The following is a 15,647-nucleotide window of genomic DNA, read 5'->3' as shown; positions in this document are numbered from 1 at the left end:
GTTCTTTTTTCCCCCCAGTAGGCCACGCTGATTTCAAGAGCTGTTTGCCGGACTACGAGTGCAGCTCTGCCTTCTTGGTCCGGACTACTAGAGAAGCCAAGTCTGGGCTTTATCCGTTAGGGAAATGATTTCCAACTTCCCTGGACGGTTCCAACTGGATTAGCTTGAATCTACCCCAGCTCTCGGGACAGGGCTTGGCACATAGTGAGCGCTTCACAAAACTCGACCCGTCAAATTCATAAATGGCATTTACCGCGTGTTGAGCACGGTGCTGAGCACTTGGGAGAATGCAAACGAGTAAGAGACATCCAGGGCCCTTGCCCTGGTGCAGCACAGACACGTGCCATTCACAAAACGTTCCCACGCGTTAGAATCAAGGTAGGAGAGGGCGATTAGATGAGTGAAGAAGGTAAATCGAAAATGTGGCTAATTAGAGAAGCAGCGGGGCTCAGTGGAAAGAGCCCGGGCTCGGGAGTCAGAGGTCATGGGTTCGAATCCCGGCTCGGCCGCTTGTCAGCTGTGTGACCGTGGGCAAGTCACTTCACTTCTCTGGGCCTCAGTTCCCTCGTCTGTCAAATGGGGATTAACTGTGAGCCTCACGGGGGACAACCCGATGACCCCGTATCTCCCCCAGCGCTTAGAACGGTGCTCTGCACATAGTCAGCGCTTAACAAATACCAACGTTATTATTAGTAGTAAGGATAGGTGAATAAATACAGTGGAAGCCTCGTGCCTAGTGGAAAAAGTCAGGGGACCCAAATTCTACTCCCGGCTCCACTACTTGCCTACTGTGTGGCTTCAGGCGAGTCACTTCACTTCTCTGTGCCTCAGTTACCTCACCCGTAAAATGGGGATTAAACCCTCCTCCCTCCTACTTAAGACTGGGAGCCGCACGTAGGACAGGAACTGGGTCCAACCTGATATTATCTTATCGTCCCCCCCCAGAGTTTACAACGGCGTATGGCACCAGGTATACGATTTTTTAAAAAAATTCAAAGACAAGGTGTACGGAGGCGACCCGAGAGGATAGAGCTTGGGATGGTGGAACTTAATCAGGGAAGGAAATCTGGAGCTAGTGAGATTTCGGGAGGATTTAGGAGGTGGGGAAGGCGCGGTCTGGCAGATGTGAAGGGGGGAGAGAGTCGCAGGCGGGTAGAAGGGCGAGAGCAAGGGGTTAGAGGCAGGTGACCTTTTGCGGGATGGACCTAACGACGCGCTGGTCTTCGGCTCACAGACCCACGTCCCCTGCCGAAGGAACACGGGGGCCTACGTCAAGCAGAGGAGGGGCAACAGAGCTACCGCTTTTAATGAGGACGCAGGCAACCCCAAGTTCTCACTTCCTCGTTGTGCGTAGGGAACGCGTCCGTTCACCGTTGTACTGTACTCTCCCGAGCACCCCGTACTGCGCTCTGCACGCAGTAAGCGCTCGGTGGATACCATCGACTGAATCTCCCCAGCCGTGACGCTCCGTGGCTGTCGGGGTCGTTTCCATCCAGGTGGGCGCCGACTCCCTCGCCGGAGGTAGTTTGGTAAAAGCGCGTCGGGATGAAGAGAGCCCCGTCACCCTTAATGAACAGACGGGGCAAATTTTCACAGTGCCGCGTCAGGGGGTGGGGGGATCGGAGAGGGTGGAGTTAAAAGGGGGCTAGGCCCGGATGGGTTTTAAAGGTTTTGGGGTTTTTTCCTGTAACGGTAGTTGTTAAACACTTCTTAAGTGTTGGGTACTGTACTAAGGTCTGGGGTAGAGTCACTAAACAGTATTTATGGAGCACCTACTGCGTACAGAGAGCTGTCCTAAATGCTTGGGAGAGTACAATATAATAGAGTTGGTAGACACACTCTCTGCCCAAAAGGCACTTATCATATAATACTAATGATGTTGGTATCTGTTAGGCGCTTACTGCGCGCAGACCACTGTTCTAAGATACAGGGGAATCCAGTCGTCCCACGTGAGGCTCACCGCCTTAACCCCCATTTTACATATGAGGGAACTGAGGCCCAGAGAAGCGAAGCGACTCGCCCACGGTCACACGGCTGACAGGTGGCAGAGCCGGGATCCGAACCCCCGACTTGCACATCGCCGAATAGAGAGATCGATCATACGCGTGTACGTGTGCGCCGAGGGAGCCGGTCGCATTGATGATAGAGGAGGGGGCATTCTGGAATTAAGAGGCGAAGGTGTTTTGGAGTAAATGGGCTATTTTAGAGGTGCTTCGAAGAAGGGGAGAGCTGGGGCCCAATCCCGCTCCTCTACCGGTCCGTTGCGTGACCTTGGACGAGTCACTCCACTTCTCCGTGCCTCCGTTACCTCATCTGCAAAATGGGGGTTGAAACTACGAGCCCACATGGGACAGGGTCCGTGTCCAACATGATTAGGTCGCATCCACCCCGGCACTTGGTACGGTGCCTGGCACATAACCAACGCCAGTTATCATTCCCGCTCTTCACATTGTCTTTCCACCTTCCCCACACCCTCCTTGAGCCTGGGTCCACCCCAGGACCCAGCCCCCACCACCGATACCCCCAGGGATCGGATTTATCACCCCACATGACTCCTTCCCCATCTCTGTCTCCGCTCCCATACGCCGGGAGCATGGCTGCCCGTCGCCTCGCCAGGATAGTCGGAAACCTGAGCCTCCGGAAGCCATCCGGCCCTCACTCCCCAGGCCTCCTTAGAGGCAGGACGGAGGATTGAATGAGGAGCTGGGGTGCAGGAGGAAACAGCAGCCAACCCGGGGGTGGGGGTAAGTTACAAACTCACGAGAGAGAAGCAAGAGGACACTGGTCTGGGTGCAAAGAGTAGCCTGGAGGGCAGTCGATCGATCAGTCGTATTTACTGAGCACTGACTACATGCGGAGCACCGAACTAAGCGCTTGGGCTGCTTGGGAGAGTACAGTACAGCAGAGCTGGTAGACACGTTGCTTTTTCTCGTTGTTTTCTTAATGGTATTTGTTAAGCACGCACCATGTGCCGGACACCATGAGAAACGCCGAGGTAGGTACAAGACGATCAGGTCGGATACAGTCCACGTCCCACGTGAGGCTCGTAGCGGTAACCCCCATGTTAGAGATGAGGTACCGGGCCCAGAGAAGTGAAGTGACTTGCTCGAGGTCGCACAGCGGACTCATGGCGGGGCCGGAAATAGAACCCAGGTCCTTCGGACCCCCAGGCCCGTGTTGCGTGTTCCCGTGTTTCTGTTGCCGTGGTTCTCGTCCGTCCGTCTCCCCCGATGAGACCGTGAGCCCGCCGCGGGGCAGGGACCGTCTCTATCTGTTGCCGATCCGTACATTCCAAGCGCTTAGTACAGTGCTCTTCACATAGAGAAGCAGCGTGGCTCACTGGAAAGAGCACGGGCTTTGGAGTCAGAGGTCATGGGTTCGAACCCCAGCTCTGCCACTTGCCAGCTGTGTGACTTTGGGCAAGTCACTTAACTTCTCGGTGCCTCAGTTCCCTCATCTGTCAAATGGGGATTAAGACCGTGAGCCCCACGTGGGACAACCTGATTCCCCTGTGTCTACCCCAGCGCTTAGAACAGTGCTCGGCACAGAGTAAGCGCTTAACAAATACCGATATTATTATAGTAAGCGCTCAATAAATACTACCGAAGGAATGAATGCTTCTCCACAGTCCCCTGCCCGTAAGGAGTTTACAGTCCAGAGGCTCTGACTTTCCCAGAGAGGCCCCGACAACAAGCTCACAGGACGTTAGAGAGGCAGCGTGGCTCACTGGAAAGAGCCCAGGCTTGGGAGTCAGAGGTCACGGGTCCGGATCCCACTTTGCCACCTGCCGGCTGCGTGACTGTGGGCAAGTCACTCCTCTGTGCCTCGGTGATCTCATCTGTAAAATGGGGATGAAGACCGTGAGCCCCACGTGGGACAACCCGATGACCCCGTATCTACCCCAGCGCTTAGAACAGCGCTCCGCACATCTCCTTCCCCTCTCTCGCTCCATCTCCTCAGAGGCAGAAACACACAGAAAGGCAGAGCACGGACAGCCCTCTGGCCCGCTTCTTCTCCAGTGAGGCTCGTCAGGGATTCTGTCCACATGCAGAATCCCCGCGGCGGGCCCGGGTCAAGAGAAATGGCAGAGGCTGCCACAGGACGCTCTCTCCGAGGGGACGAAAATCAAGCTGGTGTCACAAGAAATGCCCAGGACTCTGGCTCTTTCAGCTGCCCTTCTCCAGAGTTTTCTTTTCCCGCAGAGCTTATTAGAGTGCCCGGCTGGATGGGACATCTCCCCGACAGTTTGCCACTCCTGCAAAACGGTGCCTGGCACAGGGTAAGTGCTTAACAAATGCCATTAAAAAACTAAACCAACGGAGCAAAACCAAAACACCTTGATCTGAGAGCTTTTCCCGGCTTCAAAGCCTTATCGAAGGCACGTCTCCAAGAGACCTTCCCTGACTAAGCCCTCATTTCCTCTTCTCCCACTCCCTTCTGCTTGGCCCCGGCACTTGGATTCGTACCCTTTATTCATCTCTCCCTCAGCCCCGCAGCATGTCCGTCCACATCCGTAATTTACTCCTTTATACTATTCGTTCATCCGATGGTATTTATTGAGCGCTTACTTGGTGCAGAGCACTGTACTAAGCGCTTGGAATGGACAAATCGGTAACAGGTGGAGACGGTCCCTGCCCTCTGACGGGCTCACGGTCTCATCGGGGGAGACGGACAGACAGGAACGGTGGCAGTCACTAGAATCGAGGGGATGAGCATCTCATTAAGACGATAGCAAATAAATCGAATCAAGGCGACGTACATCTCATTAACAAAATAAATAGGGTAATGAAGATACATAGAGTTGAGCGGACGCGTGCGGTGCTGAGGGGATGGGAAGGGCGAGGGGGAAGAGCAGGGGGAGAGGGGGGAAAGGAGGGTTTAGCTGCGGAGAGGCGAAGGGAGGGCAGAGGGAGCGGAGGGAAAAGGGGAGCTCAGTCTGGGAAGGCCTCTTGGAGGAGGTGAGCTTTAAGTAGGGTCCTGAAGAGGGGAAGAGGATTAGCTTATTATTAACATTAATGTCCGTCTCCCCCTCTAGACCGTGAGCTCGCTGTGGGCGGGGAACGCGACTACCGACTTGGCTACAGCGTACTCTCCCGGGCGTTCAGTACGGTGCTCCGCACGCAGTAAGCGCTAAATGAATGGGATCGATCGATTGGTTGATCCCTCAGGGCTTTTAGAAGGGCATTTTGCTCAGTGGATGCTAAACGGGGCCAGGAGAAGCCCAGAAAAACATGGAATGGAAGGGACCTCTTAGAGCTTCTGGCTTTCTGCCCCCCTCCGCAGATCTCTGCTTGTCTGTATACCTCTCCTCCACAGCCCAACCTAGGACCGTGCACAGGGCTGTGTCTCTCGTGACTAGACACTGAACTTTTCTCTCCTCGACCGATCCAAGGCCAGTTAACGCCAACACCCCGAAGCGCCGGTCTGGGTTCTAATCCCGCCTCCGCCACTTGCTCTGCTCTGTGACCTCGAGCAAGACTCTGAACTTGTCCGTGCCTCAGTTTCATCACCTGGAAAATGGGGATTAAATACCGGTCCTCCTCCCTCCTTAGGCGGGGAGCCCCAGGTGGGCCAGGGGCCGCGTCCGCCCCGACTGTCTTGCGTCTACCCAAATATAGCAAATATTTAACAAATACCGCTATTATTAATATCACTGCCATTGTTCTTTCATGTAATGAACGGGAAATAAGAAGGAGACATCCCATCTCAGTGGGCAAGGGCATCGAAATCTTCTGCAGGGAACTCGTGCTCGACTAGGAAAAATAACACCGATCTACGGTCGAGATACCTACGTCGCCTATAAGGAAGAAACAAATAGAAGCAGCACCGGTCCTTAACCCAAAATGGGTTCCGGCCACCCGAGGCGGGTCGGGGGAGTTTCCGAGGCTCCCGGGGGTAATCCCGTCAGCTGCGAAGTACACGCTACGAGGCGGTTCGCTTGGGTTCAAGGTGAGCTCGGGTGGATATTAAAAGACGGTCAATCCTCTTACCGGGCTGGGAGGCGGAGGAGGGGACAGAACGGCAGAACCTTTATCCTCGGCAGCAGATCGCCACAGAACGGACGGAGGAGTTTTTCATTAGCGCCGGCTCCGCCTTCGCCCGGTACCCTGACTTAAGGATGGCGGAGAGTGGGCCCCGCCGGGAATACCGGCAGAGCGGATGGGCCCTTCCTACCCCGGGTGGGGGGAGCTCAACCTCCCCGCAGCCCCGGCGTCGGGTGAAAACAGTGCGTGGCAAATCGGACACGATTCCACGCCCCCCCCCAGCCACGCTCACTCCACGGAAGGTGATGGATCTCACGAGCGCTGCTCATCCCGAGCACTGCCCATCCACCACTGGTAGTGACCTTCCTGTGACACAGATGAAGCAGACCCAGATCGTCCTCGGGGTCACTGGGCGGCATCCCGCATTCCGTGGACCGTTCCGGGATTTCTCCAACGGGGCCCTCGCCAGTAGAGCAAGGACCCTGGTTGGAATTCCCTCTTCCGTCTGGAAAACAGAAATTCCATTGCTTTCCCCTCTTTGGACGAGGAAGGAAGGGGCGGAGGAGGAGACCGTTCGGTGGGTCCCATCGCCCCGTGCCGAGGAAGAGTTCTTGATCCCCGACCTTTCAGGGAAGGACGAAACCCCATCCTACCTGGGGTCCCCCGGACCCGCCAGATGGTTCTCCCCGGCTCGGACCATCCCCGCTCCGAAAGCCCTCTTCCCCAAATGGTCAACGGGGAGGGGGGGGAGTCGCTTCTCCTCCCCCAGCCCCATCTCGGGCCCCCCAAGGGCCGGGGGGCTGCAGTCCCACCGGGGATCCGTTCCCTCGGCGGCCCGGGACCGGCGCGGCCGGACGGCTGGACGGACCGGAGGATGCGGGGACGGAGGGATGGAGGGATGGATGGATGGATGGAGGGAGGGATGCCCGGATCCCCGCCGAGGGATAGAGGGAAGCGAACGCAAGGGCGACGGCAGAGCCCCCGACTCCCATCCCCTCCCCGAGCTCTGCGAGGGATGCGTACGACCCTCCTCCCCGCCTCCCCATTGGCGGCGGGGGGCTCTGGGCCGCGCGGAGATGCCGCTGCTCCTGCTTTATCCCGAGCCATCGGGGGGCTCGGATCTCAGCTCCCCCAAAGCCAACTGACCCTCTCCCTCCCACTCCCAGCCCTTCCTCCCGCACGGCCCCCCCCCCCCGTCAGGATGGAGGATGGGAGCATCCCGACGCAGAGCATCCCATCCGCCGGCCCTTTCCGACCTCCCCCATCCTCCTGACCTTCTCCTGGGCCCGGTTCAACCGCTTCTGGACGTTTTTGGCGAAGACGCCCGTCTTGATGTCGGCCATGGCTGCTGGCTGGTCCAGGGAGGCCGGGAGAGAGGAGGCGGGCAAGCAGGCAGAGCCCAGCAGCTGCAAACGACAAGGAGAGAAGCAGCCGGAGCAGGGGGAGGGGAAGGGGACCTGCAGAGGGAGGGAGGCAGAGAGAGCAGGGAGCTTAAAGAGACAGCCAGGAGACAGCCAAGTCCCCGGAGAGACGGGCTCGCGGGGGGGTGAGACAGTGGGAGGGATGGAGGGAGGATGGGAAAGAGGAAGGGAGGAGGGAGGATGGGGAAGAGGAGGAGGGAGGGAGAGAGGAACGGACGCAAGAGGGAGGAAGGGAAGAGGACGGGCAGCGAGACCGAGCGACATAAAGGCAGAGAGGCAGAGAGAGTCTGTCGTGAGCGTGCGATGGAGAAATCTACTGCACGGTTTCCCACATCCCAAGCTATAGTTGCGGAGCACCTGAACTCGGCACCTTCTCACGATAATAAAACCGACCACGGTATCGGTGAAGCGCCTCCTGGGCGACGGGCACCGTATGAAGCAGCGGGGTGGTTATAGGCAAATCGGGTTGGACACGGTCCCTGGCCCACCATGGGAATCAAAGTCCCAATTCCCATTTTACCGACGAAGCGAGGCCCAGAGAAGTGAAGTGACTCGACCAAGGTCACGCAGCGGACAAGTGGTGGGGCCGGGAATAGAACCCACGACCTTCCGACTCCCAGGCCCCCGCTCTATCCACTCCGTCAGGCTTCTCAGACGGAGACCTTGGTTTCTGGCCCGGGAGTTTCTCTCAGTTCTCTCACCTGTAAAATGGGCGTGTTGTCCCTAGCCCATGTCCTGCCTCGGGCCTGGAACGCCTTCCCTCCTCAAATCTGACGGACGATTACTCTCCCCACCCTTCAGAGCCTTGTCGAAGGCACCTCTCCTCCAGGAGGCCTTCCCAGAATAAGTCCCACCTTTCCTCGTCTCCCACTCAACCTCTGTGTCGCCCTGACTTGCTCCCTTCGCTCTTCTCCCCTCCCGGCCCCACGGCGCTTATGAACAAATCTGGCATTTCATTTATCTGTATTGAGGTCTGTCTCCCCCTTCTCCCACCCGGTCGGTAAGCTCACCGAGGACTGGGAATGCGTCTGTTTATTGTTGTATCGTATGCTCCCGAGTGCTCGGTCCAGTGTGCTCTGCACACGGTAAGCGCTCAGTAAATACAGATGAACGAATACTTAGAATGTAAACTTTCATTGACTCGCTCTTTCGGTCGTATTTATCAAGTGCTTACTGTGCGCGGAGCGCCTGGGAAAGCGCAGTACAACGTTAAGGAATGACAATCGCCGCCCACAGTGAGCTCACGGTCTAGAGAGGGGGAGACGGACATCAGTAGAAAGAAACAGACATCACGTGCAAATAAATACAATTGCAGATGGAGTCCCCAGTCTGAGTCTTAGTCTGAGAAGGCCTCTTGGAGGAGATGTGCCTTCAATAAGGCTTCGTTGGCGGGGAGAGTCATTGTCTGGCGGATTGGAGGCAGGGTGTGGGCCCGGGGTCTGCTGCGGGGCAGGGGAGAGGGAGGCACGGTGAGATCAGCACCAGAGGAGTGAAGCGTGCGGGTCGGGTTGTAGAAGGACAGAAGCGAGGTGAGGCCGGGGCGGGGGGGGGGGGGGCGCAACGTGATGGACTGTTTTAAAGCCAATCCCCAGGTAGGATCAGATGATCTCGCATCCACCCCAGCACTCAGTACAGTCCCCGGCGCGTAGTAAGTGCTTAACGAGTGCCACCTGACGCTTCTGAACCGGCAAACGTCCCTGGTTCCCCCCGTACTAACCGGTTCGGGCTTCTCACGCAGGACTGGTCCGATGCATCAAGGTACCAGGAAATTCATTCAGTAGTATTTATTGAGCCCTTAGGGCTCCGTACTAAGCGCTTGGAACGGACAAATCGGCAACAGATAGCGACGGCCCCCGCCCGCTGACGGGCTTACGGTCTAATAGGGGGGGAGACGGACAAAAACTAAAACGGTAGCAATAAATCGCGGCGGGTCAGTGTCCGCGGGGGCTAGGGATGAGTTTGGCCAAAGCCCACGGTGGCGGGGGTGACTGGGGGGTGGGCGGAAGGGAGCTCGAGCTCCTCCGGGCTAATGTGGGTCAAAACCCCATCGTTGAGGCAAAGGGTGAGGGGCGGGAAACCTCTTCACGCTCTAGCGAACTCTGGACCGCTCCAGACCTGTAAGGATCGGCTGGCCATCACCGTGCGAGAGGCAGAGGACCTTTCCTTCCTCAACCTCCTTCTCCCCACACCCTCAGGAATAACGGTGACGTTTGTTCAGCGCTTACCCTGCGTCGAGCACCGGGCCGAGCGCCGGGGTGGATACGCGATGAGCTGGTCCCACCCGGGGCTCACGGTAGGAGGGATAACAGCTCTCCAATCTCCGTCCTGCGGATGAGAGCCCTGAGGTGCGGAGAAATGAAATGACCTGTCCGAGGTCACGCGGCAGACGGGCGATGGAGCTGGCATCAGAACCCAGGGCCTCTGACTCCCAGGTCTGCCGGAAAGAGCACGGGCTTGGGAGTCGGAGGTCACGGGTTCTAATCCCGGACTCTGCCTCTCGTCTGCTGGGTGACCTTGGGCAAGCCACTTCACTTCTCTGAGCCTCAGGTCCCTCATCTGTAAAATGGGGATTAAGACCGTGAGTCCCATGTGGGACGACCTGCTTACTTGTATCTACCCCGGTGCTTGGAACGGTGCTCGGCACATGGCGAGCGCTTAGCAAATGCCGTAATAATGATTATTATTATTATCTTCCGCAGACTCCAAACCGGTGCTTTCCTAGGACCCCTTTCCGACCGAGTCCCTCCCGGCTCTCACCCGTGAATCGTGACCCCATTGACGGCTTCCAACTTCCTGCAACAACGGATTCCATACCCTTCAACCTGTTGACTTAAAGGTGTCTGTCCGAGCTGATTCCGAACCTACCACCTTCGAGCTCCATTGGATGCTGCAACGGATGTTGTGAGATCTGGGGAACAACTCCACGTTTTCCCCCTCCTCACCCATCATGATTTTTTTAGGTGTAACCCTCCCTGCTCAAACTGAATCTTTCTGGGCCTAACAGTCCTGACTCCCCTTGATTTTATCTTCATTAAGTAACCGTCGTAGTCAATCCGTCAGTGGAATTTATCGAGCGCTTCCTTCGGGCGGAACACTGGACTATGTGATGGGGAGAGTTCAGTGGACGCTTACAACTGACCTGGCCTTCTTTTCTAGCTCCGTTTTGCAAGCAGAACTGCCGGTAATAATAATAACGTTGGCATTTGTTAAGCGCTTACTACGTGCAGAGCGCCGTTCTAAGCGCTGGGATAGATACAGGGTGATCAGGTTGTCCCACGTGAGGCTCGCAGTCTTAATCCCTATTTTACAGATGAGGGAACTGAAGCACGGATAAGTGACTTGTCCACAGTCACCCAGCTGACAGGTGGCAGAGCCGGGACGCCGACCCATGACCTCTGGCTCCCAAGGCCGGGATCTTTCCACTGAGCCGCGCCGAACAGTCCGGATGCCGGGGGAAAAGTAGCAAAGCTCAGACTTCTTGTTTCATTTAAATCAACCCCGTTACGCGGCGGGGTGGATTTGAGAAGCTGCATAGTCTAGTGGAAAGAACACCGGTTCTAATCCCAGCTCCACCACCGGCCTGTTATGCGCAAAACACTTGAGACACCCTGCGTCTCAGTTTCCTCAACTCGAAAATGGGCATTTAATACCCGTTCTCCTTCCCAGTAAAACTGGGAGACTCCTGTGAGACACGGACCGGGCTCAACACGGTTATCTTGTATCCGTCCCGATGCTTGGTAGAATAGTTGGCACATACTGTGTAACCAATACCACAATTTATTTTATTTATTCTCACGTCTCGGCCCACTTTAAAGCCCTACTGAGAATTCGTCTCCTCTAGGAAGCGTTCCAAGACTAATCCTCATCTCCTGGGATATTTCATCCTTTTTCACTTTGATGTACGTGTTTATTTCATTTATTTACGTATTCTTTTTTGCCTCCTTTTATGCATCTTTAGATAGGCTACTGGTCCGGCTGCAGGTGGAGGTGGGGCGTTCTGGGAGCGATGTGTCCAAGGCGTCACACAGTGGATCAGAGACGACTCGACAGCGTAAGACAAGACAATCTTTGCTTCGAGGGGGAAGCAGCGTGGCTCGGTGGCTTCGGAGGCAGAGGTCATGAGTTCGACTCCCGGCTCTGCCACTTGTCAGCTGGGTGACCCTGGGCGAGTCACTTCACTTCTCTGGGCCTCAGTTCCCTCGTCTGTAAAATGGGGATTAGCCGTGAGCCTCACGGGGGACGACCTGATGACCCTGTATCTCCCCCAGCGCTTAGAACAGTGTTCTGCACATAGTAAGCGCTTGACAAATACCAACATTATTATTATTAAGTAGAATTCCTCTTTTGTGTTTATAATTTGCAGCTACCGGTCTCCCCCATTCGATTATAAGGTTTTGGAGGGCAGGAACCGTGATTTTTTACTTTAATTATATGCTCCCAAATAGGTAGGAACAACGTTGCACACAGGAGACACTCAGTAAATAACGATGGTGACGGTGATGATGCTGAGTGAACGAGGAGAAGTAGTCATATTACATTTTATGTTTAAATTTCCGTTCTTCTGAGGTTGTTTCCAAATTTCTAATAAATCATTACACCCCGACCTAATCTTCCTGATTCTAGAAAATAATATCCTCCTCACTGCATTGATAATGTATCACCAACAGAACACACAGATGCTAAACGGGACATGAGATTATCGCTTTACCCCGAAGGCCCCGAAGACAATGAAATAAGGTTCTTTCGGAGCAGGAAGCTACAGAGTCTGACAACGTATCAGTCAGTGGTATTTGTTGAGTACCGCGTGCCCGACACCGTAGCGAGCACTTAGGAGAGCACGGTTCCGCTGCGTGGAAGGGGTGTCGGAACACACGGGGACTTGGGAGGGAAAACCGGCGGTTGTGGAATTATCCAGAATCTTCCTCGCGGCCATTACCCGCGAAGGAGGGCGGCCCAGCGGAGAGGGGTCTGATCTCCGCTCCGCCACTTACCTGCTGTGTGACCGTGGGACAAGTCACCTAACCTCTCTGTGCCCCAGTCCCCTTATCTGCAAAATGGAGTTTCGATACCTGTTCTCCCTCCCGTGTAGACCGTGGGCCGACTTATCTGGCATCTAGTACGGTAAGCACAGAGTAAGCGGTTAACCCCGCGACTATTACTACCTTCAGAAGCTTGCACGCGGCGTCGACTGAGCCAGCGGAGATGAATTCGGAAAGGAGAGGGCCGCTCTGATCAGCCTCTCAGGAAGACCGTAACTCGTTACGGGCGGGAAATGTGTCCGCCGATTCCGTTCTGTTGTACCCCCCCGAGTGCTTAGTGCCGTATTCCGCATCTGTGGTCAGGGAACCCGTCCGCCGACTGTTATATCGGACTCTCCCCAAGCACTCAGTACAGTGGTTTGCACCCATTAAGTGCTCAATAAATATGACCGAATGAACGGATGAAGTAAGCGCTCAATGAATACCGTGGTGAACATACACAGCAGCGTGGCTCGGTGGGAAGGGCCCGGGCTTGGGAGTCAGAGGTCGTGGGTCCGAATCCCGGCTCTGCCCCCTCGTCGTCACTTACCTCCTCTGTGCCTCGGTTACCTCATCTGGAAAACGGGGATGAACCGCGAGCCTCACGTGGGCCAACCCGATGACCCCGTATCTCCCCCGGCGCTTAGAACGGCGCTCCGCACATAGTAAGCGCTTAACAAATACCGACTTTACTACCCACACATGATCATTTACCTTAGTCCCACTCACTGACTCTTTCTTCCGTCGCCCCCTTTCCGCTCCCGCTGCCATTCTGGTTCAGCCGGGGGGAGGAAGACGGTTTCTCCTCCTCGCTTTTCTAGTCGCCGCCTCCTGGGTCTCAGCCCTCACCAAGAGCAAGAGGCTCCGGAGCCTCGGCTGGCTGGGGAAGGGAGCTCAACTCTGTGCTAGACGAGAGGACTAGAGACGTTTATCCCGGGCTATTGGCTATGAAGCGAGAGGAAGACGTAGGCAGGCGAAGGGGGAGGTGGAAGAATCCTCATCGGCGCTTAACCAATCCACAGATAACACGGGGGTTTCTGGCTCTCCTCCTAAGGGTCAGAATGGCTAATAATAATAATAATAATTATGGTATCTGTTGAGAGATTACTACGTGCCAGGCACTGCACTGAGAACCGGGGTGGATACAAGCAAATCGGGTTTGTCCCACATAGGACTCACAGTTCCTATTCCACGTTTTACACATGAGGTACCTGGGGCACGGGGAAGTGAAGTGACTCGCCTAAGGTCACACAGAAGACAAGTAACGGGGCCAGGATTAGGACCCACGACCGTCGGACTCTCGGGCCCGTGTTCAATCCACTGCACCATGCTGCTTCCCCACATCAATAGGGATGGTGCCAGCGGTATTCGTTAAGCTCTTGAGAAGCAGCGTGGCTTAACAGGGAGAGCAGGAGCTTGGGAATCGGAGATCGTGGGTTCGAATCCCCCCTCTGTCTCTCGTCAGCTGTGCGGCTACGGGCAAGTCGCTTCACTTCTCTGCGCCTCAGTGACCTCCTCTGTAAAATGGGGACTAAGACTGTCAGCCCCACGGGGGCCAGCCTGATAACCGTGTGTCTACCCCAGCGCTTAGAACAGTGCTTGACACATAGTAAGAGCTTCACAAATGCCATTATCATCATTCCTATGTGCCAGGCACTGCTCTAAGCGCCGGGGTGGATAATAATGATAATGATGTTGGCATTTGTTAAGCGCTTACTATGCGCAGAGCACCGTTCTAAGCGCTGGGGTAGATACAGGGTAATCAGGTTGTCCCGCGTGAGGCTCACAGTCTTCATCCCCCTTTTCCGGATGAGGGAACTGAGGCACCGAGAAGTGAAGCGACTTGTCCACAGTCAGCTGAGGCGGGATTCGAACCCACGAACTCTGACTCCCAAGCCCGGGCTCTTTCCGCCGAGCCACGCCGCTTCTCAAGCTACAAGCTGCTCGGGCTGGGCACAGTTCCTGAACCACCTTACCCGATCCTTTCGATCCACCTTCGCTCCCAGCGGCTCTTTGGCATTTTATTGAAGGACCAGAAGGGGACAGACAGTGCATCCCGCCGGGAATGTCTCCCAACATCCAAGCGTGGGAGTGAGGCAGGGCGTGAGAAAGGCCTGAAAGGAGGGAGGCAGAGGGTTCCATCCACGCACGGGGAAACGTCTCTTACGTGGCACCTGTGACCTCTGGTGGCTTCTCAGCTGCGCCACGTACGTCGCTACGGAGATGAGCGGTGCAGCCCAGTGGAAAGAGCACGGGCCCAGGAGTCAAAGGTTCTAATCCCAGATCCGTCACATGCCATACTAAGTGCCGGGGAAGGCGTAGAATGATAACGATAATAATAGTAACGTCGTTATTTGTTAAGCGCTGGGGTAGACACAGGGTAATCAGGTTGTCCCACGTAGGGCTCACGGTCTTAATCCCCGTTTTCCGGATGAGGGAACTGAGGCACCGAGAAGGGAAGCGACTCGCCCAAAGTCACACAGCTGACAAGTGGCCGAGCCGCCATTCGAACCCGTGACCTCGGCCTCCAAAGCCCGCGCTCTTTCCACCGAGCCACGCTGCTTCTCTAGTAGCAGTTGGGTCTAGTGGAAGCATTTGACTCTTAGAGGAAAATGAAAATTCTTACATTATTTAAGCGGCTAAGTTGAAGATATCCACGGTTTGGACCTTTCAGAAATCAGCCAGCGAAATTTCTGTTGACCTAAATATTAAGCATCTTACTTTAATTAAAAGTTTATTTCAAGCAATTATAAAACCTGGCATTCCCCTGAGTCCCTTCTACTGATTTAAATTCCTTGGAAACTCTAATGCAAAGGAATAGATCCCTTTCCCTTTTTATGAGCAAGGCCTGAACTCAGGATTATTTGTCTGAGATAATGATTCATATTATATTTGGGGATCTCTCCGGAGGAGGGCATTCGTATCTGACGGAGGATTTGGGCAAATAACCTTCAGTGGACAAGACCTCTTTGGTTTAAAGTGACCGAGGCCATTTCAATTAGTACGAGCTTAACGGCCCGCGGCCTCAAAGAAGCAGAACAAGTACTGTGGAAAGAGTAGGGGCCTAGGAGTTAGAGGACCTGGGTTCTAACGGTCACTTAATTTCTCTGGGTCTCAGTTTCCTCATCTGTAAAACTGAGATCTAATACCTCTTCTCCCTTCTAGTTAGATTGTGAGCCCCAGGTAGGAGCTGATTATCTTGTATCTAGCCCAGCACTACACAG

General features: G+C 55.2%; 1 protein-coding gene across 1 annotated transcript in view; it reads right to left on the bottom strand.

Moving 5' to 3' along the window:
- The window catches only part of AMPH (amphiphysin), a 145,891-nt gene extending 138,366 nt beyond the window's left edge, over positions 1-7,525 (bottom strand). Inside the window, exon 1 of the mRNA XM_007666133.3 lies at positions 7,259-7,525. Within this exon, the coding sequence (XP_007664323.1) occupies positions 7,259-7,327 (69 nt within the window). The 5' untranslated portion in view covers positions 7,328-7,525. The remainder of the gene's footprint in view (positions 1-7,258) is intronic.
- Between the last annotated feature and the right edge of the window lie 8,122 nt (positions 7,526-15,647).

Source organism: Ornithorhynchus anatinus, chromosome 8 (genome assembly GCF_004115215.2).
Source record: "Ornithorhynchus anatinus isolate Pmale09 chromosome 8, mOrnAna1.pri.v4, whole genome shotgun sequence".
Taxonomy (NCBI): Eukaryota; Metazoa; Chordata; class Mammalia; order Monotremata; family Ornithorhynchidae; genus Ornithorhynchus; species Ornithorhynchus anatinus.
The sequence above is the reverse complement of the archived record's forward strand: the minus strand, read 5'-3'. Positions and strand labels throughout refer to the sequence as shown.